At 49.9% G+C, this 22025-nt stretch overlaps 1 protein-coding gene across 1 annotated transcript in view; it reads left to right on the forward strand.

Moving 5' to 3' along the window:
• Positions 1-22025, forward strand: part of Lpcat1 (lysophosphatidylcholine acyltransferase 1) — a 52028-nt gene that overhangs the window by 16496 nt on the left and 13507 nt on the right. Inside the window, exons 2-8 of the mRNA XM_051151076.1 lie at positions 1892-2034; positions 8148-8362; positions 13707-13819; positions 14866-14926; positions 18108-18166; positions 20142-20176; positions 21348-21402. Of these exons, the coding sequence (XP_051007033.1) occupies positions 1892-2034; positions 8148-8362; positions 13707-13819; positions 14866-14926; positions 18108-18166; positions 20142-20176; positions 21348-21402 (681 nt within the window). The remainder of the gene's footprint in view (positions 1-1891; positions 2035-8147; positions 8363-13706; positions 13820-14865; positions 14927-18107; positions 18167-20141; positions 20177-21347; positions 21403-22025) is intronic.

Below are 22025 nucleotides of genomic sequence, written 5' to 3' on the forward strand. Positions count from 1 at the left end.
TAACTTCCTGGCTGGCGGGTTCCCTTTGTAGTGGCTCAGAAACATTGGCCTCTCCTATGGCCTGTGGTTCCCTAGTCTGTTTAGACCAGTTTGCACCACGGTGGTCAAGTGATGAAGTAGAGACCAGTTGGCTGTGCTGAGCGCTCCTGAAGATGGTAGCCTGTGGAAGTGTCGGATGTGCAGAAGGTACAGTAGTAGGTTCTAGAAAGGCCGTGGCAGGCCCCTTCAGTCCTGCCTTGCCAAGGGGAGGGTTCCCTGCTCCCTGGGGGTACAGACAGAAGCTGGAAGGCGAGCACTGAGTGAAGATAGGGGCAGTGCAAGCACCTGAGGCCTGTTAACCCTCCGCAGCATGCTGTACTCCCCGGCTCCATGACCCACCCCCACACTGCAGTGCTTCAGAGGACCGTCCATTCCCCTCCCCCATGCAGCGCACCGATGCAGAGGGTTTCCTTAGCTCACATCGCCCTAGATGCTGAGCAGCGACGCTGCAGAGGCTACCTCCTCGACTCTCAATTTGGCATTGTCAGGAAGCTTGCCAAGGGTTCTAGGAAAACTCCTCGTGGAGAATAAACAAGATTAACCCAGGGAGGGGGATCCTAGAAATTCGGAAGCTGCAACCAGCTAGCCGGAGATAGGTCGGTGGGAGGTGGCAGCTACAGCAGTGTGGGGCCAGCGGGGTGTGATAAGTGTCTCACCTGGATTTAATGAAGAGCTGATCCAGATCAGTCACCAGCAAGTCCAGCACCCCTAACACAAACCCAGTAGTGCAAGCAAGGATCTGACATTACAGGAACCCTTGTCCCAAGAGAGAGAGAGGCAAGAGGGGTGATTGGTGGTGTCCTTACCTCCAGAGACATCTGAACAGCACACTGCAGGCTTCTGTGGGACAGAGGAGGTCGTCACCAGACACAAGATGCTGTGTGTCATTATGGCTCCAGTGACTGAATTAGGTATGGAGTAGATATTGGTACCCGGATGTGCCCTGTCCTCAGGCCACTTGCAACTGTTTGGTCTTTAAAAGGTGTGAGTGTGGATTGACCGAGCTCAGTGTCAAATCCATGCTGATTTCTACGGATGTGAAAAAAAAAAAGTCTTCCATCAATGCAGCTCTCGGATCTGCCCCTCCTCAGAGCCCCAGGCAACCACCTGGTCCTGTAGCCTCCTGCTGCCCTGAAGTGAGCACTGGTTAGTGAGCCGTGCCTCCCTTGGGCACTCACCTTCCGTCCAACCCAGCCATGGCTGGAGAGCTGCCCTGATTTCTCTGCTGTGTAGTCCAAGGGACTGCATGTACTGTCTCTATTCACACCAACAATGTGTGCGTGTGCACATACATGTCGAAGCCTGAGATCAGCCACAGCTGTGGCCCCGCATTTGAGACAGGGTATCTTACTGGTCTGGAATTCACCAAGTAGGCTAGCTGGCCAGTGAGCCCCAAGGTCCCTGTAATCCCTAGAGCTAGGATTTCAAGTTTGGGCTACCACACCTTGTTTTTTCACTTGTATTCTGGAATTGAACTCAGGTCTTCAGTTCGTGACTCAACTACTTTACAGACTATCTCCCCAGCCCCGCCGTAATGACTTTAGGGTCGGGTAGGAAGGTACCATGATGTGTCGAACAAGGTGTGGGGGCCTGGCTCCAGCTTTGGGTGCCAGGTCCTCTGCTTGGATGTGCGATCTGAGTCTGAGCAGAGCTGAGTGTGTCATTCGAGCTCTGCCGTGTTGTTTCCAAAATGTCCTTGAGTGTCTTTAGTCAGGAGTGGAGGATGGAAGCCATGGTGATGGCAATGAATTGGCAAGCTGAGACCTGGCACTGCAGGACCCCAGGGTGCAAGGAGCTCCACCGTGTTCTCAAATGGGAGTGCTTAAAAAAAAAATAACACCTGTCTTCCCAGGTGGCTTTCATGACATTGACGCTGTTCCCCATTCGGCTCCTGTTCGCTGCTTTCATGATGCTGCTGGCCTGGCCCTTTGCCCTCGTGGCCTCCCTGGGACCTCCTGACAAGGAGCCAGAGCAGCCCCTGGCCTTATGGAGGAGGTAAGTAGCTCTGTTGGCTGGCAGTCTGCATGGTGTGTGTGTGTGTGTGTGTGTGTGTGTGTGTGTGTGTGTGTGTGTTTGTTTTCATGTTCCACGTTTCCACATTTGCTGTCACAATGTCACTGCTCACTCAGTATGAACCTGTCTCTCCCTTTCTAAGCTTGCTTTACTGGACCAGTTCTCCAGGCACCAGTGCTTGCTGCTTCCTTTGAAACTAGCCTGTCCCTGCCAGTCCCTCGCTCTGGTCTTTAGGCTTTGTCTTCAGGGTTCTATGGGTCATGTAGCTGTACTCATGTCCCAGAGCACAGAGATCCACCACCACCATGGCCTCCTGTGTTCCAGAACCTGCTCTGTCTCTTGATGGCCTAAGACTAAAAGCGGACCTCCCAAGCCATCCTCAGCCAGCTCTGGATCTCCTGGTGGAAGTTGGGGAACACACTCTGCTTGGGCCCCAAGTGGACAGCTCCTAGGCTGAGTTGGCCCAGCACCACAGTGACACAGGTTCCTGCATCAGCTGCCACAGAGTGGGTGCTGTAGGCTGGGAAAGGAGCACATCTCCCAGATATATTTAAGGCGGTTTCAAGAGGAACGCTTTCTGAGCAGCGCATCACAGTTGACACGCCCTGCCCACCTGCAGTCACTACAGGTAGACACGCCTGCACCAAGTCCAGTGATTCGACACCTTAGCCCACTTTCTGGCCAGACTTGACAAAGCTGAAGCTCTGGCTAGCACAGGCTGGGGCCAGACAGTCCTACCCTTGTAGGCTTCACCTTTTTCAAACCTACTTTATTTGGGGTTCTTTAAATGTTTATACCTCCCTTCCAGCCCACCTACCCTAGATAGGAGAGAAAGGAGATTTATGGGAACAGGAGAAGTAGACCTTGGTGAATTCAGTTCCTGGGAGCAATCCCCCTGGCGTAGTCGGCAGGATTTCAGCAGACCAGCAATTCCACCAAAGTTGCTGCTGGAACATGGAACAGCAGCCAGAGCCCAAAGCCTCGAAGCATTCTCTGGAGCTATCCTCTCTAGGAGCATCTTGAAGTGGAGCAGTCAACAGCCAGACAATACCAAGACCCAAAACCAAAAGCCAAAAAAAAAACCCCTCAACCTCCTGTTGTGGGCATATATCTCCTCCCAGAGTCTGTACTAGGGTGTTGGGCAAAAACCAGGCCCCCCTCCCCCCACAAGGTGGTTCAACTGCTAAGTGGATAAACATCACCTGTTCTTTCAGAAGTCTGTTCCCCATCCCACACTTGGGATCAAAACAAAAACAGGTTTACATCCACTACAAACCCTAGTGAGGACCTTGAGGCAGTCCATGCCTCCTAAGTGGTGAGCACTGTCGCTGTAGACCGAGTCTCTCTCAGATCCAAACTGCCCCCCTGCCTTTAAGTGTTGGGTGTGAGTGAACCTCAGCTCTCTAAGATGGGTGTGTGGGGAACACAGCCAAAGCGAAGCTCCGTTAAACCACCCTCAGGTGTCAAGATGCCACAGGCACTTGGTTTTTTGTGTCTTTCCACCTGTGACAGGTATCTTAGCCAGAGCTCCAGGAAGAGTGTTCTGCTGTTGTCTCGGGAGCAGCTTCCACCCGCTCAGAAAGACAAACACACCCTTGCTGGAGGTGCTAACAGAAAGGGCTGCAGGCCAGATCTGGCTGTCGTGCAAATAGCTTTTCCTGGAACACGGCCAATCCTGGGGTACTTTCACAGGAAGATGAGTTGGGTGGGTGTTGGGGAATTCTGGGAGCCCAAAGCCTAAACCATCACCACCTGCTGCTCCCTGAGCTGAGTGTTAACCCAAACCATCCAGATGTTCTCTTCTTGTGAAGATGCATAGGATGTGTGTTCAGGAGACAGGCAAGAGGGGACCTCAACATCTAGACTCAGCTTTCTGGATGTCAGACCTGAAGATCTGTGAGCACCCAGTGTGGGTGTTGAGTGAGGCTGGCTGCCTGTGAAGTTGTGCTTCCCCTCAGTTCTTCATTTGTCTGGGATTTTCCTAATCTTCTGTGACTAGCATGCTGTATTGTGACATGCTTCGAAAAGGTTAAAAAAACAAACAAACAAAAAAACCTTCACACGTGAGTCTGGTATGAAACATAACCTAGCATATCAAGTCGAGGCCAAACCAGATCCTCGTTCTGAGCTTGCTGAGTACAGAAGATCTGCTGGGACGCAGATTTGGGTGGACTTAAAGGTACTTGGGTAACAGGTGTCAGCTCCTGGCAGTCAGGGGCTAAGGACACTTTGTCACCGTTGCTCTGCATGCTGCCTGCCTGGTATCACAAGGGCCTACTCACCACTTTCTCTTTCTCATCCCAATTCAGAGTCCCTGAGCAGCAAGGACCATCTTAAAAGTGGGTGACTTGGGCCCGTACTCCTGCCTGCTCCCAATCCTCCTGTAGTGTCTTGGGGTTCACCTGTGTGCTCACACATTGGGCTTTGGCAAGCTACAGAGGCCACAGCAGACTATTTTCAACAACTCTATTCATGTGTATCCAAGTCACTCAGTCTGTTCACAACAGCGTCAGTGCACAAAGGTGATGCAAGTGCTGTCTCCATGTGCAGTGTGTGAGAGGCCGACAATTCTCATGGTCACAGTTTCCCTTGAGCTTTGTATGTCCTTGTCTGCTCAGGGTACATGTCTTTCTGTATGAGAGAGGATGTGCTTATGTGTGGGTTTGCATGTGTATAAGGGTGCATGTGCGTGTATGTAGACTAGTGTGTATATGAAGCAGGTACATATATGAATGTACACACGTGAGAATATAAATGTGTGTGTGCTTGTTGGAGTGCATATAGATGAGAGTATGGATATATTTGTAGGTGTTGAAACATGTATGTGTTGTGTATGTGTCAGTATATGCACATGTATGAGTGTACATAGGTAGAAGTATGTGTGTGCACCTATTAGAGTGCATGTATGTGTGTGAAGATGAGGCGTTAGAGTATGTATGTATGTGCATACATAGATACGTGTGCTGGACTGTGAACATACATGAATTTACCAATGTATTATACATGTGTGTGCAGGTAAGAGTATGCAGGTGCATACATATTGAAATGTGCATATGTGTTGAGTGTACATGCGTGTGCATGTTGAGTATATTTGTAGGGGTGCATGTACACATGCATGTATACACAGATGAGAATGATTGCATATACAGGTTGGAGTATATGTAGGTGAGTATATGTACATATGTTGACAGTGTCATATGTACAGTGCACAGGTGAATACTGGATCTGCATGTACAGTACTATGTCACACGAAGCCCTAGACACCTTCGTTCATTATCTGTGGGAACTCAGTGGCTTTGTGGCCCTGGGCTCTGATGGGTGCTTTTGACTCCTGAAAAGAGACGTAGTAAGAAGAAGCCTTAGTTAGAGTGGCACAGAATTAGGAGAAAGCGGGGTTTAAAATAACGGGCTGCAGAGTAGTCAGGGTTCTGCCGCGGGACAGCAACAGATCCATTCAGACTCATGCTACGTTTGTGAAGCAGAGCTCTTGTGAACAGATGGATGTTAAAGACATTTTTTTTTTTTTTCTGAATGAAGTTGGTAGCATTCAGACACTCCTGAAAAATCTCAGGCTTTCAATGAATGACACAGTTTTTTAAAAGAGGCTTATTTTAAGTTACTTTCAAAATATGTGTCATTTAAAAAAAAAAATCATACTACTGCCTTTGGGTAGTACTGGCCCTGGACTGGCTCCTCCACCCACCAGAGCAAGTCCCGGGGGGTCGGGGTTGGGGGGCAGGTTGCCAGCAGTCAGTCAGCGTCCTTCAGTTATTGGTCCTTGGCTGACAGGCAGCCTGAGAAGGGCTTGTTCCTAAGGTTTATAGGATGCTGCGTCCCCCACCCGTGAGACTGAAGGACTGAGTATCCTGCCCAGGACCCTCAGGGAGGAGCCCCCACTCCTGAGTGACTTCCTGTCTGCAGCAGCATAGCCACACCCTGTGATTTAGAGTTTTAAATTACACATTCCTCGTTTTGCATTTGGCCTTTGGTTTTGGTTTTTTGTGTTTTTTTTTCTCTCTTGCAGTTTCAACATCTCCTTTTTCTTGTGTGTGGCAGAAAGAGTCTCAAAAGCCCCCAATTCAACCTCAGTTCCCCAAGCCCTGTGGTCAGGCCGCACTGTAGAGTGGTGCTTGCTTCCTGGGGCATCTGGGTGAACCACTGTCTGAAGTACCTGTGGCACCTCTCAGCCTGATCTGTCTCTGAGCCTGATCGTTGTTACCTCCTTGGTTTTTGTTGCTGTTGTTGATGTTGTTGTTGTTGTTGTTGCTGTTGATGATGATGATGATGATGTTGATGATGATGATGATGATGTTGCTGTTGATGATGATGATGTTGTTGTTGTTGTTGATGTTGTTGCTGTTGATGATGATGTTGATGATGATGATGTTGTTGTTGCTGTTGATGATGATGTTGTTGCTGTTGATGTTGTTGCTGTTGTTGTTGCTGTTGATGATGATGATGATGATGTTGATGATGATGATGATGTTGATGTTGTTGAAGTTGGATTCTTTCTGGGGCATCAGGTTCTCTTCCCAAAGATGATTTGCAAGAGGATCTGGGATGTGATGAACTGCTGACAACCAGCTTGCTTGCCTCTCTGCCTGGCTTTCTGGTTGGCCAAAGTGCAGCATGCATGTCCTTCACCTAAAGGGTGCAGGTCTACTGTCTTGGGATGCATGCACCTTTGTGTGGGGACCAGCCGCTTCTCTTCAGAATCCTGTGGCCAGAGTCCCAGGTCTTCTTCAGCACTGAGCAGCTGGTTAGCTCGTATTTCACCCCCTCCCCCTTCTCCTTGATGTTGCTGGAGCTTTCTTTGCTGGCCTTTCTATAAGACTTGACCTCTGACCTTGCCCAGAGCTCACTGTCCCCCTGCCTCTGTGAAAGTACCAGAAGGATGAAGGGTCTTCGAGCCTGGAGGTTGATGGTGTTTACTTCCCAGCTCCTCTTTCCCTCTTGCTCTCCGAGGACCCTGTTTTAGCATAGCCCTTCCCAGAGCCTCACTTCCCCAACGTCTCCAGCTTCCTCTTCCCCATAAGAGTCCACTGAGAAGTGTCCAGCTGACATTGAGAGATGCATACCCGTGTCTCACACCATCCTAGAAATAGAACCTTGAGCCTGCTCCCCAGTGTCTCGTTGTAACTACGGCAGCTACTTATCCTCCAAGTAAGCAAAGGTCTTTCTAAGGTGACTCCTGGGGGTGGGGGCAGACTCTATACCAACAGTGATTGGCTACTGCTTAGATCTGTGAGGGCTTCTCTCATAGAACCTCCAGAGGAGTTAGCACTTCAGGAAAAATCGAGGAACAAGGTTTTGAGCTGTGTGTGTGTGTGTGTGTGTGTGTGTGTGTGTGTGTGTGTGTGTGTGTGTGTGTGTTTTGGTCGTCTGGTGGCTAGCCCACAGCCAGTGAGACCTGGTTCATTCTGCAGCAAGCTTCCTCTGGGTACAAAGCTCCACCCAGGACTATGTCACTGCAGAGGTGTGTGTGCTGAAAGGTGTCTGAGTGGTGACTGAAGTATAGCTTGTTAAGGGTGAGTAGAAAGGAAAATACTCAGGCTCGAGCACCTATGTTCTTACGTGCTTTAAAAGGATGCCATAGGAACCAGGTGGATGGTCTAGACCAGTTTTTTCCCTCTTCTATAGTCATGTCCATCTACGTCCTTCCAAACGCTAAATGTGTTGATTCATGTGGTCAGGCTCCAAGGCAGTGTGCCCCACGGGAAGGAGGTCTGGAAGGTTCCCCAGGACACTGCCCCTGCTCTCAGCTGATTCACTTCTAATGGGTGTTGAACATGCCTTGTCTGCCCATGCATGGCCAAGTGCTAACATGAGCGGCTCATATCTCAAACGTGAATGTCTTTGACCTTGTCATGTGGCCTTCTGTCAAGGCTACCATGTGGTGGACACTTGTCTGTCGTATGAGGTGGGAGACATTGGTCACGGGTGCCCCAGAATCGGGTACACCAGCTCTCCTCTTAGGGTAGCTGCTGCAGTAGCCTTCAGCTCCTTGTAACACTGCCAAGGCCCCAGCACCATTTTCCCATGCCCTCTTCATGCCTGCGTAATGGCGGGAACTCAGTGTTGCATATTTCTTACAGGGTCGTGGACTTCCTGCTCAAGGCCATCATGCGCACCATGTGGTTTGCCGGTGGCTTTCACCGTGTGGCTGTGAAGGGGCGGCAGGCCCTGCCTACTGAGGCTGCGATCCTCACACTGGCGCCACATTCCTCCTACTTTGATGCCATCCCTGTCACCATGACCATGTCCTCAATTGTGATGAAGGCGGAGAGCAGAGACATCCCAATCTGGGGAAGTGAGTAAGCTCCTAGGAGTGGGCGAGATCGTGTAGGAGTGGGTGACACTGTGGGAGTGGGCAAGGCTGTGGGAGTGGGCGAGCCCCCTTGGGACCAGATGAGACTGCAGGGGTGGGTGAGACACCTTGCCACTGACAACAGGCCCTGTCTCTGCTCTGGTTTTATCACTGCTTCCCCTGTGGCGTGAGCCCTTTGGATTTATCAGCGTCTATACTCCTCTCGTCCTGGCATGTGAAGAGATGCGTGTCTGAGGTCTGTCTTACAAGCAGGCATTTTCTGTATCACAGTGCAGTGCAGGGTCTCTTGAGCGGCTAGGCAGCCCGCTCCTCAGCACCGGTGACTCCTGGACCAGGAACAGCAGTGACTCGGGGCCGCTGGTCAGATCACATAACCTGAGTACCGTGATGCAGCACAAGGTCTTTCTGTCACATTCTAGGAACCACAAGTCCAGGGTTACAGTGTGTGCCAAGGGGAATCCCTCCATAGGCTACACAGGACATGGTCCTGGCTGTCTGTTCACATGGCCAGCCTTCCTCTGTCTCGCATCGATATGTATCTTAGCTAAGAACTATAATCAGTGGATAATCCAAGATGGCCTCATTTCAAGATCCACAGTTTCATCTGCATAGACTTTTTGCTCACAGTCCTAGGGTAGAGAAATGGGGAGAACACAGCGTTGACCCTCAGCTTCTTCTCGCACCCTGGCTGGCTTCCTTCATGGGTCCCCGGCATCTAGTAGATGGTGTGCAGGTTTCCTGAGACGAGGCGCAGTGCTGCGGTGTCAGACGGTGGAGGTGGTTACTGGGTACTGTGGTGGTTGTGGTAACTGGGGTGTCCTACAAGATCAATGGAAGGAAGAGAGTTCAACCTGAGACTGTTAGAAAGCCCACAGCTCTGTACCCACAGCATGGTGAATGAATGCCTGCCGGTCGATGGCAATGAGAAGGGAGATGGGCTTGGCAGAAAGGCTCTGCCATGTTCCGCAGCCCTGCTCTAGGGGCCGAGCACTCTACCTGTGTGCAGATATTCTGGGGGTAAATCTGTGGCTCTGTGGGTCTCATGACCACGGTCCTCAGCAGCCTCGCCTGCACTACAGAGCACAGGCTTGTATCTTCCAGGCTTTGTGGGCCCTGGCAGTGTCACTTAAAAACAGAGGCGCCTCTTGGTGTCTTAGTTAAGGTTGCTAATGTTGTGATAAAACACCGTGACTGAAAGCAGCCTGGGGAAGAAAGGCTTTATCTCAGCTTGCAGATACACATCACCACCTATCACAGGAGTACTGCTTACTGGCTAGATCCTCACTTCTTGCCCCGCCTGCTTTTTTATATACCCCAGAACCACCTGCCCAAGGGGTGGCACCACTCAAAATGGTTTGGGCCTTCCCACATCAATCACTAATTAAGAACATACACTATAAGCTTGCCCAGAGGCCAATCTAGTGGTGGCATTTTTATTTTATGTGCATTGGTGTATGTCTGCATGTATGTCTGAGTGAGATCTCCTGGAACTGGAGTTACAGACAAGTGTGAGCTGCCATGTGGGTGCTGGGAATTGAACCCAGGTCCTCTGGAAGAGCAGCCATTGCTCTTAACCACTGAGCCAACTCTCCAGCCCCAGGTGGTGGCATTTTCTATGCTGAGATTCCCTCCCCCCAAATGACTCGAACTTGTATCAAGTGGTCATAAAAGGTAGCCAGTATACCTGCTATCCTGATCTCTCTGTCCATACCAGGCTCCTGTTCTTTGGCATTCAGAGAGGCGTCTGAAATCTTGAGGTAAATTTGCCTGGGAGATAGGCAGAAGAAAGGACTTGGCCACCACTCCAGGCTTCCCAGCCCTTACCCAGCTGCGTCTCCTAGACTAACCCACAGAAACAGCCTGCGGGCACTTGGCCGGATCATGAGGAAATGTTTCTCACTCTAAGGGCGCTGGGTTTTCCGGGTGTGCCTGCAGTAAGGGCCTTCTGTCCTCACTTTCATCTCTTCCTTTGCTGTTAAGCAGACACGCTCCCCACTGCCTATGGAAACACAAAGGAACTGGCTCGTGGCCATAGGGAAGCACTTGCTCAAGGGGGCTGGAACCTAGGCAGAGGCCAGGCAAGGTCCCCAGCCCCGGACCAACACAGATATCCCTTCCCCCAACACACACGTGACTTTTCAGAGGCATCTAGATATGGCTAGGTCCATGGCAAACATGGCCTCCATGGCCTATGTGCTCACCACCTGGAAGGTGGGGTCATGCCCACCCATGGGAATTGTGAGTCTTACCCCATGGGTTCAGGTACCACTGTGGTCAGTGTTCTGTTTGGGCTTGGCTAGTGACTTGCTGTTTGTACAGAGCACTAGATGGAAGTGTGTCATCTCTCAAACATTTGTCTCAGTCCCCTGATCTAGATGGCCAGGGCCTTGCAGAGAGGGCAGCAAGAAGGCAGAAGGGGGGGGGGGTGCTGTATACTCGCAAGTGGTACAGCAGACCCTGTAGACAGAAATGAGCTGGCCAGAGCAAGGACATCAGTTATGCAACAGCTCTGAGCAAGCAGGGCCGCTCCCCTTCTTGATGAGACTCCTTGGGTCCTTGTGTTGTTTGAGTCATAGGCTGTAGGTTTATCGGTCTGACTGTCAAAATAAAGGGCGATACTCCGCAGGCCTGGGAAGTTGAATTGAATTCCAAGGGTTTTTTGGTATCTAGGTGGGCTTGTAGTTGGGAGATGTGCAGTCCACCTTGATAACCCTGAAAGATGTCAGAGAGTCTAAATGTCACCGTATGTGTCCCCCGGCAAGACACCAGGCCTATTGGTTTTCACAGAGATGTTATCACGGTGCACATGTTCTTCCTGTAGTCTGCATTTCCTGGTCACTTACAGACCACAGACCCGAGAGTGAGGGCTGGTGACAAGTTTGTTCAAAATGTTCCATTATGCAGACACAATGGTGTGTGCCTGTCATCCAGCCAAGAGGGTCACTGGATCCCTGACTTGGGCATCAATACCTTGTCTCTAGAGGGAGAGGAATATTGATTTGTCCAAATGTAGCTCATCTCAGTTGGCTCCTTACCCAGCTACCCTTGAAGGCACTGTGCCAGATGAGGTACTCTCCTGGGCATGCAGTTAAGAGTCGTCTTCACCCCCTTGAGAACCCAGGATGTATTCTGGTTCCTATCTCAGAGCAGGCTCACATAGGCAATGGCTCGTTCCAACTTCCAGCCCCTCTTTTGGATCCTGTGACAGACAGGTCCTAACTGTTGAAGAGAGGAACGTTTAAAAATACCTGAAGTGTTTTCATCTTTAGGTCGGTCGGTGCCAGGAGTGTAACCGGCGTCATAGCTTCTTCTGTCTCTCCGTTGTCAGTCTTCTGTGATTCAACTTTGATTGTGTCTGTCTTAGGGGTGTTTTTCCCCCCTGTGATGAAACCCCATAGCCAAAAGCAACTTGGGGAGGAAAAGCTTTATTTCAGCTTGCACTCCAGGTCACAGCCCATCACTGAGGGAAGTCAGGGCAGGAATCTGGAGGCGGCACCTGAATAGAAGACATGGAGGAGTGCTGCTTACTGGCTTGCTCAGTCTCTCAGGTGGAAGGCACATAGACTGTGAAGGCCATGCTTGCTTTATTAGACAACCCCGCGGTGTGTCTCTGACCATGTTCCAGGCCCTCTCACATCAATCATTAATCAAGAAGATGCCCTACAGACTTTCCTGTAGGCAGTCTTGGGGAATCATTTTCTCAGTTAAGATTCCTTCTTCCCAGATAAGTAGTTTGTGTCAAATTGATAAAACCAACAGGCCTAGAACCCTTTCATTCAGTGAACCGGTCACATGATGTTCAGAGGTAAAATACTGAGGGATGCTTCACTAAAGGACCAGCAGGCATCTTCCACTACCTCAGTCAGTTTCTTTTCTTGCCATCACAGACACAGAAAGCCTCTGTACTCAGCCACATGAAACACAGTAGACAGCGAGACCAGGGGAGCCCCAGTGCCTCTGGGAAGATACGGTGTTGTAAGGCAGAGTAGACAAGGTCAGGATTGTGACACAGCCGCACAGCACCCTGCCATTTCTCTTCCCTTCTACTATCTGGTTATTTTTAGCAGCATCAGGAAGTTGACAGAAAAGGATGAAATAATTGCTAGAATGACAAAACAGTAAAACTACTCAAGAACTAGAAAAACGTGATCCCTCGCCCCTGTGTGTGTGTGTGTGTGTGTGTGTGTGTGTGTTTGGCTTTTTAAAAGAGTTTTGAAGACCCAGTAGGTTATTACAAGATCAAAGGGATTTTCTCCCTCCCTCCCTCCCTCCCTTCCCTTTTCTTTTCCTCTTTTGTTTTACTTTATTTTATTTCTATGCTTTTTGGAAAACCTCCTAGGGAAAAAAAAATCACAAAGTATCCTTTTCAAGTCTCAAAATGACTTCCAAAAAGAACCTACAGCTAAAGTGATCCTGGCACATCAGCTGCAGACACAGTGTGCCAGGGGCTGCGGCGGCCCTGGGCCCCACTTCTTTTGTCTCAGAACACAGACTTACCTGAGGGCAGTTCATATTAAAACCTTTTCAGGGTTTTGCTTTGGTTTTTTAGCACTATCCTATCTTTGCATGGTCTTATTTTGGTGGTCCCCAACATTTTGGTCAGTTGAGCCCCGTTAATCATGGCAGAATGAGTGCCTTGAACCTAGACCAAATGAGGAGACACTGTGGGCAACATTTAGTCCAAGGCTGGGTGAAATCTCTGGGCATTAAGAGTTTGTTCTTACCACTCCGGAAGCCAGGAGTCCGAGAAGAGGGTGTTGGCAGCCAAGTGCATGGTGACAGCTGGCAGTCGTTGGTACTCTGTAGCTTGAAGGCACATCACATCCTTCCTCTCCATGTAACCTGTTCTCTTACGAGGACATCAGACATTGATTAAGGCCATGCTAATTAGGGTGATGTCATCTGAACTTGATTATCTGCAAATATCCTATCTCCAGTTAGGGTCACATTCCCAGGTACCAGGAGTTAGGGCTTTATCCCTGACTTTCAAGGAGGCAAGCTCAACCCACAGTGGGGCCCAGGAGTGTTGAATCTCCTTGTTCTGCTGACAGGGTGACAGCAGATCATCTGTGTTTCGGTGGCATTAGGATTCCACTGTGTTGTGCATTCTAGCTGATTGACCCATGGACTCTGCTCCTCCAGGGCACACAAGTTGTGGGGGTTCACTGGAAGGCCCCTCGCTCTCCAGGCATCATCATGGCCCTAGCATGGCCCTGGGAGGGAGGTGTCTTTGGGGTGCACAGCTCACTATGGCCCCTGAGAGGCCTTTGTTTCAAGCCTGTAGTTGGAAGCTATGGATGCTGATACCCTGTCTGGACTCCTACAGCTCTGATAAGGTACATCCGGCCTGTGTTCGTGTCTCGGTCTGACCAGGACTCTCGAAGGAAGACAGTGGAGGAAATCAAGCGACGGGCGCAGTCAGATGGAAAGTGGCCTCAGGTAGAACTACCCTGCTTGCTTTAATGGGCTCTTCCAGAAGATGTGCACTTTGAGAAAGAGAGGAAATCACCAAGGTCTCCATCTGTCTCTGGTGCTGAAGTTCACCTTGTTCTGTCTGTCTTGCATGCATGTGCATCCAAGAGTGTGCTTGGTGTTGGGTACTCTGTGTTTAAAATGAAAACATATTCTCTCGAGTGTCCAGTTCTTACATCATTGTATGGGGTGGTGCCTTGCTGACTGCTCTGGGTATTGTCTACTTTTCCAGTTAACTATGAGCCTGAGGAATTCAGTACTTCCAGATCCTAGACTGAGCCTCTGGTCCTGTTGCCTGGCTCCTACAGCTGCACCCATAAGGCCTACCTTTGCCCATGGCCCCTGTAAGCTTGAGCTGCCTTGGTGTCACACATCTTCTGGTTTTTTCCTTTCCCCCTTGAGCCAACAATAGAGGCTGGAGGGTTTGTAGGAAGGATGCCCTGTCTGTAGTTGCTCAGAAGCACTGTCGATCTGGCGTTAACTGTGTAGGCTTCTGGCTTCTAAGATGTGAGAACATCCACGCGCGTTGTGACGTATGACGCGCACACACACACACATACACACACACACACCTGTGCTCTTCAGGCAGGCCCACTGAGCCCACCCAGCCCCCTCAGTGCTCAGATTTGAAAGCTGTGTGAGCTGTGCTCTCTACCACAGGGAGTTGTAGCTGTTCCCAGTGGCTGCACAGTTCCTTGCTTGCTCCCTATTCCTCATGGGGAATGCCCCCACCCACCCCCCGTCAGCACCTCCACGCTTGCCTTCATCCTTTCCTGTGATGCCTGTGTGACTGAGAACCACAGTGTCCTTCACCAGTGCTTACTTTGTGTTAACAGTGTTTCTCATCTCACTCCCCTGGTCCCCAACTTGACAGGGGCTTCACAAAGTCCCCTTTCCCCTTGCCAGGAGCCATAGCCTAAAATTATGTCAGAAATCGAAAACACACAGGTGGGCTCCTCTGGACTCTGGATTTAAGTACAATGATTTAATGCTATCTTTTTCCTATTTTTAAGATAATGATTTTTCCAGAAGGAACATGTACAAATAGGACCTGCCTCATTACCTTCAAGCCTGGTATGTAGTGTTTGTTTGTTTTGTTTTTATCTTCCTCAAAAAGAGGAAACCAGGGAAGATACAAGTGAGGGGATAACCTGGATGTAATCTGAATAAATCATAATAAATTAATTTAAAAAAAAAAAAGGTGAAACCAATCATGACTTTTTAAGTGATGTCATCTGCTGATAGTGAAAATATCTATTGTTGTTTTGTATGACAAGTTTTCAAAAGCATTTCTAGAAGTCGAGGGAAAGTCTTAGTGTTTGAGCCAAGAACTCTGACAGTTTGCCGAAGGATGGGGAGATTGTGGTAGCAGTGGCTGTCATGAGGTAGTGAGGTTTGTCTGAGCTCTGAGGCCCTGACCAGTAAGGCCTGCATAGACCTGGCCCCTGGGATACAAGGTGCCCTGGGCCCTGGCAGTTCTCGCTGACTGTAGTGGTCTTCTAGCCTGTAGCTCACTCTTCTGGTTTCAGAGCCACAGGAGAGCAGCACCCTCCCTCCATGGGCAGGAGCTGTGACCCATCAGTTTGAACACCTCATGGCATACCCCCAGCCAAGCACAGTGTAGTAGTGATGGCTGTACAGAGTCCACTCCTGACTTTCCAGTTGAAAGTTTTGTGTACCCTGGGACGTGTAGCAGGTTTACCCCCTTGATCCTGCCACCTCTCTTAGTGCTCTTAAGATGTGGGTGGGACTCAAACTCTCTGTGCACGAGGTATGCACAGCAGCTGCTACAGACTGGACGCAGCTGCCAGTGTTCTGCTCTGGGCTGCATCATACTGCCCTGTTGGGGAGCCTTTCCATTCTTTTTAGTGCTGGATGGTAAATTCCAGAATCTTCCACTTCCCCAGGCCACTCTTCGTTCTGCTCGTGTGCACATGGCTGAGCCCTCTCCTTCTTGACACATAACAGGGGTGGCAACTTTCATGGGCAGAGAGAGATACAGTGCAAGAAAGGGAATGTTTATTCTCCTTTCAGTGTGTCCTGTTTGCTCTAAAATAGGCTGAGCAGCTAAGGCAGCATGTTGTGACCAAGACAGGCCTAGCTGCAGGAGAGTCTATAGCCTTCCCCACCTGGACCCCTTACCCTGGGCATGGCCCATAAAGGCTCCCCACCCTTTTGTTTGAGACCTCAGTGGTGATACCAGGCCATGTCCCCAAGGCCACAGGAAGACTATAAACAAACTCTGAGGGAATTGTGGGGGCGGGGGGAGGGTCTCCAGCCATGACAGGTAGCTGCAAGGGGACCATCCCTCTTCCTTAGTAATGAGTTTGCCTGTCCTTGAAAAGAGCGCCTGAGGACTAGCTGCCGGCCTCACTTCACAGAGGCAGCTGGGCTTCCTGCTTGCAGCTGAAGGCATATAGGCACAGAGGGCAGCGTACATCATGGGGGGAGAAGGAGGTTGAATGCCACAGTTACCCATGAAGACTGGCTGTGGTGCCCAACTGTGGCTCACGCCCTAGATACCTGGTGTTTATTCAGCCGTGGACCAGCGTCCAGCCAGCTACCACCTTCTATGACACATGTGAAGCCTCTGTGGTCTGAGCTCCTGTGTTCTGGAGTCTGGGGAGAGCCTTCATCTCCTGAGGGTATCCCTGCTGCTGGCTGCTGCTTAGGAGGCCTGATGCCAACCCAGCACCTGTTTCTCCCACACTGTACTTGCTTTCATGGCCATGTGTAGTCAGATGCACACGTTCACTAAGCTCCGAGATTAGACATGGGAGGTTTGACATAGTGACTTTTAAAACAATTATGGCTTGGTTTTAACGATGTCACCATGACACATGTCAAGATGAAAGTGGCAGTGAACAAACACTGCAGTCAGACTAGTAAGTCATGACAGTCCTTGTGGTCCATGGTTAGTCCCCTGAGGTGATGGCCATGTTCACTAGCATGCAGGCCTGAAAATTCTGGAGCCCCAGAGCCAGGTATTGGTGATGGAGTATGAGCCAGGGTCAGTGCTGACCATGCCTATGTCTGTGTTCACTGAAGTGCTAGCTCAGCCATGTGATCCCAGCCCTACAAGACCAGGGGTAGGACTGAAGGTCAGACATGGGGACTGTAGGTAAACCTTGTACCCGAGGCAAATGGAAAAGCAGTGGAGGCCACCTGTACGTCAGGTGCTAACACTAACAGACCGGATGACTCTACCAGGTATTGCTGAACCACAGAAGAGTCCATTTCCTATCAGTTTCCTAAGGAAGAAAATGGACTCAGAGAAGCAGGAACTTTGCCTTTCCTCATGTTTCTAAGGTTCATATGAGCTTCCTCAGCCATATAGCTGCAGAATGTACCTCTAGAGCTCGGGTCATCGGCTCTGACATGTCCTGACACTGGTCTGTGGCTTAGACCACTATAGGAGAGCTGGGCTTAGAGGCAGAAACTCTTGGCAACCCTGTGTGCAGATTTTTCTAGAGGTGTACAGAAATCCCAAAGCAGGACCATCACCAAGGCCCTGAACTGGAAAGTAGAGGAATATTTGGAACAACCAGAGAACTTCCCTCTCAGACACATGCGCGCGCGCACACACACACACACATATTCCAGAATGGACACACAGCACTGATGGACGTTGATTTCCATGAGACTCTGGACTAGTCCAGAAGAACACACCTCCCCTCAGATGTCCATCCCTCAGCGTGGGGTGCTCCTGACTCCTCAGTTTTCACAGGTTTGGGCCTTTAAACAGCCTTATTTAAATAGATCAGAACTTCATAAGCCAGGCTTGTCAGCTTATCAGTATATTGACAGTAGAAGTGACTGGCAGGACTGTCCTGAGGTCGCTCGGGTAATATCTCTCCAGTGGTCAGACAGGATGGGTAGGCTAGACTGTCCTAACCTAGGTGAGACCAGCTGTGCCTCATCCTCCATGGTGACCTACCCCAAACCCAGTCATGGGCAGTGAGTAGAAGCCAAGGTCAACAGAGCAGATGTATAGAAAAGAGGTCCTAGCAGTTCTGAGGCCCTGAGGTATAGACGAACTGGAGGCCCATGTTGCTGTTGAGACACCAGCAATTCCTCTCTTCATGGGTAGTACAGGAGTGCAGGAGACAGTCCAAAAACCCAAAGAATGCCTTTACTGACCAGGAAAGATGGCATAGAAAAGCTCAGTTTGCTAAGGCCACAAAAGTGCCACAGCCAGGTCTCGCCTTCCCTACGTCCTGTTGGCAGCAGTGAGACCCTTCACTTTCCTCGGCAGGTGCATTCATCCCCGGAGTTCCCGTCCAACCCGTGGTGCTGCGCTACCCAAACAAACTGGTATGTCATGTCCGTTGAGGGTGTGTGTTGTGGGGTGGGTTCAGGAGGAATGAGAGCTGGGTGGGTGTTTTGGTTGTACCTGGATTGCCGTGTTCCTGTGTCCTTTGTTCATGCACAATAGTTGAAAGAGCAGTTGGCACCATCACACAGCCTCAACCCAGAAAGGGAGGGCCAGGCTCCACAGGCGGAGTCCCAAGTGTAAGCTAGCTCCCTGGTGTATTTATGACAATTTTAGCATAGTCTCAGCCTTGGCACACAGAGCTCCGCTTTTCACAGGCCCTGAAGCAGTCAGTGCCCCTCTCCAGACTCATCCCAGCATTTGATGACACCCCACACACAGACAGACAGTCCTCAGGAGCTCCCAAAGCCTGGCTCATACTCTGGCAGTTTTAAAATCAGGGCTGCTTAACGTTCTAGAAAACTGAGCAGTAAGTAAGGAATCTGGTGGCTGTAGAGTCACATGCCTTTGTTGGTTTCCTCTACTCCAGTTGGAAATCTCATTGACTTGTTTTAAAGTAAGACGGGGCAGAGCTCCTGGATGGCCTGGAAGGACCCTGGCTCAGAGGAGGGAGGCTAGGTTTTGCCTCTCTTTCAAGTGCCCTTAATCCTCCCCCAGCCCCTAGGGAAAGGTGTCTGGGCCAGCCCTTTTCACAGAGGCCAGCTATAGCCTCCCTTCTCATATGACTCTCGGAGCAGGTTTTCTCCGGCCTTTGATGGCTTCCACAGTTAGAAGTGGCCGCTCTGTGAATGTGAGCCCAGGGCCCTGAATGGGTGCTGGGCCCATGTGGTATTTCTTGGTGGAGTAAGCCTGTGGTGGAAATAATAAAGTGGAGATGCTTACCATAGTGACTTTTTCCTGTCTGCAGCAGTCAGACACCATGACAGCAGAGGACAGTCTGGGAGATAGTGTCTCAGCCTACAGTCTACAGTGGCTACAATGTAGGGTACAGCCTACCTAGGCACAGGGTCACCCGAGGCAAATGGGTAAGCAGTGGAGGCCATCTGGACCGTCAGTTACTAACACCAATAGACTGGATGACTCTACCAGGTGTGGCTGAACCATGGAAGAGTCCATTTCCTGTCAGTTTCCTGAGGAAGGCCCTGCCCTCTGCTAAGAGTCAGGACACCCAGGAATAGAGCAGCCTGGCAGCCTATGTGTAGGAGTGAGGTTTCCATGAGGCCATAGTCCTCACTGGTCCTCTAGAACTTTGGAAGCTTGGTTACGAGAGAAGCAGGAAGCTTGCCTTTGCTCATGTTTCTAAGGTTTATATGAGCTTCCTCACCATATAGCTGCAGGATGTACCCCTACTGCCAGAGCTCTTGAGCACAGACCCTGCCTAGGAAGCCAAGCCAGATAGGAAGAATAGATCGAGAATAAGGATGGAAAGACGTGATGTGAGGTGGCCAGTAACTATTACTCAGATCCTGTAAAAATGTTTGGTACAGCTACTAAGGGTAGTTTCTGAAATCCTTTTGGATACACATAGGGTGAGGCAACCAAGTCCCTGAGGAGGCAGTGGCTCCCTTTGAAGGCCAGGTTGGCCTCAGGGGAGCATGCCTGTGATGGTCATGGCTAGACACTTGGGATATGGATGCAGCCTTGGATTGCAGAGGTGTTGAGATCATGTGACCAGGTCTAGTCAGTCCTTGTCTGAGGTGCCTGTGGGAGCATCCTAGAGGGGCAGGTGACATAGCACAGTTGGGAAGTACAGATGGTGGTCACTAGAGCATTTTTGGAGAGAAGGGTAGTGGGTACCAACACTGCTTAGGCCACTATTAGAATTGGCAGCCTCAGAGGCGTGATGAAAAAATGGTCATTTGAGACTTGGGGTTATTCAGAGCCTTGAAACCCAGGGCACAAGCCTCCTGTTCTCTGCCTATAGTGATGTGGAGGGAAATAACTGCATCTCTGGGCTGACGAGGTTGGCCCTCGTGTGTCTGACTACTTTTGACCCGTCTACTTTCTCATTCCCAGGACACCATCACGTGGACATGGCAAGGACCTGGAGCGTAAGTTGGACACCGTGTCATCCTGTCTGTCCTCATTCTGTGGATGCACAGGCCTCTCTGACTCCCTGTGCTCTCACTACTTCTGCAAATGTGACAGCAATTAGGGTCCGCCCATTGTGAAAAGGCTAAGTGTTCCTGTGTGGCTATGTAACACTCCTGGATTCTGGGGATGTAAGTTCCTCTGTGGCAGCACCTACGGGAAGGTGACTGAGCCCTTCCTTTACCCACCTAGTGCACCTGGTACTGTCCAACCAGCAGCACCTGGTGTTTGGGGATGGCAGCTTCTGTGCAGGCAGTGGGATTCAGGTGGTGCTAGGTGAGGGAGGTCAGCTAGAGAGTTCCTGCCTCCTGGCACAGACACTGTTAATTAGCTGGCCTGTGGTCCTCAACCCAGTGGAATAAGAGAAATAAAAACTACAGCAGCCAGACTTGGGGCACCAGGCTGTTCATAATACTGGAGCTGCCATTTGTGTGCAAGGAGGAGGGGCCAGGCAGAGACAACACAGCCTCTGGGGCTTCAAGGAGGTAGTGAAGTCAGACAGTAGGCAGCTCCCAGGCCTTCCAAGGCATTTAGAGTGCAGTCTGGAGAAGTACCACTGCAGTGATGTCAGACCACCACCTCTAAGGCAGGAAGGTAGGTTTGGAACTGGGCTCCAGTGTCTTGTCCTGGGCTCAGAATGACATGTTGAGGCAGAAAAAAAATTGACTCATAATTAGGGGATAACCAACTTGGGGGGGGCCGGAGAGAAGAGAATATGGCCTCGGGGATGGGGACTCCAGGTAGCTCTGTAATTCCATTCAGGCAAACAAGTAGTGGCAATCACACTGAAGATCCAGGACCCTGGAAGTCAGGCAAATGGGCCATGGCATGGCTTAAAGCCTGGAAGTCTGTCCTGACTATATAGATAGCTGGCCATCCTGGAGACAAGGCTGCCAAAACAGGAGGGCAAAGATTGTGTGGCTCTCTAGAAGATCTCTAGTTAATAAAATCGTCTTTTCCTCACTGTCATTTTTGTTTTTTGTTTTTTGTTTGTTTGTTTGTTTTTTGAAGGCTCCCCTTCCTCCTCTGGGCATAATTCAGAGTCATATAGCTACAAGAATTAGGAACCTTACTTTTTAACCATGTTGTAAAAGTATTCAATGCTGGTTTGTTTTGTTTTTTTTTTTTAAGGTTGAAAATCCTGTGGCTCACTCTATGCCAGTTTCAAAACCAAGTGGAAATCGAGGTGAGTGGACATAGTGTTGTGCAGTATGGGTCATTGTCTGGCCAAGGGCAAATTCTGCTGTACTTTTGGGATACTGGATTAGGTTGGAGTCTGAAATCTTGCAGTGTTGGAATAGTATTAGACTTGGGGCTATGTGCATAGTGTCACAGTGTTACATTGGCGTCTGTATGGATACATACAATATGCTACACTGGGGTCTGTTACAACAGTGTTAGCCCCAGTTGTGTGGATACAATAGCACATAGTATTACACTAGGGTCTGCAGGGATACAGTATTGCAACAGTGTTAACCCAGAGCTGTATGAACACAATGTCAGATAATGTTGCACACAGCTTCATACTGTGGGGCACATTGTTAAAATGCTATTGAACCAAGAGACATGTAGACTGTTACATAGTATCTAATCTGTACAGATAATCTTACATGTCTGTCCTTGAGTATCTTTTCATTTGTCTGGGTCCTAGAGGAACTTTCTAGTCACTTTTCCTTAGTGGCTTTGTGTCCTTTATGTGGTTTAAAAACATTTGAATAGGTTTCTTTTTTCTTTTTTAAGATTTGTCCATTTTTATTTTGTGTTTGGGTGTTTTGCCTGCATGTATGTGTCTCATATATATGTATTGCC

The sequence above is a fragment of the Acomys russatus genome, chromosome 9 (genome assembly GCF_903995435.1).
Source record: "Acomys russatus chromosome 9, mAcoRus1.1, whole genome shotgun sequence".
Taxonomy (NCBI): Eukaryota; Metazoa; Chordata; class Mammalia; order Rodentia; family Muridae; genus Acomys; species Acomys russatus.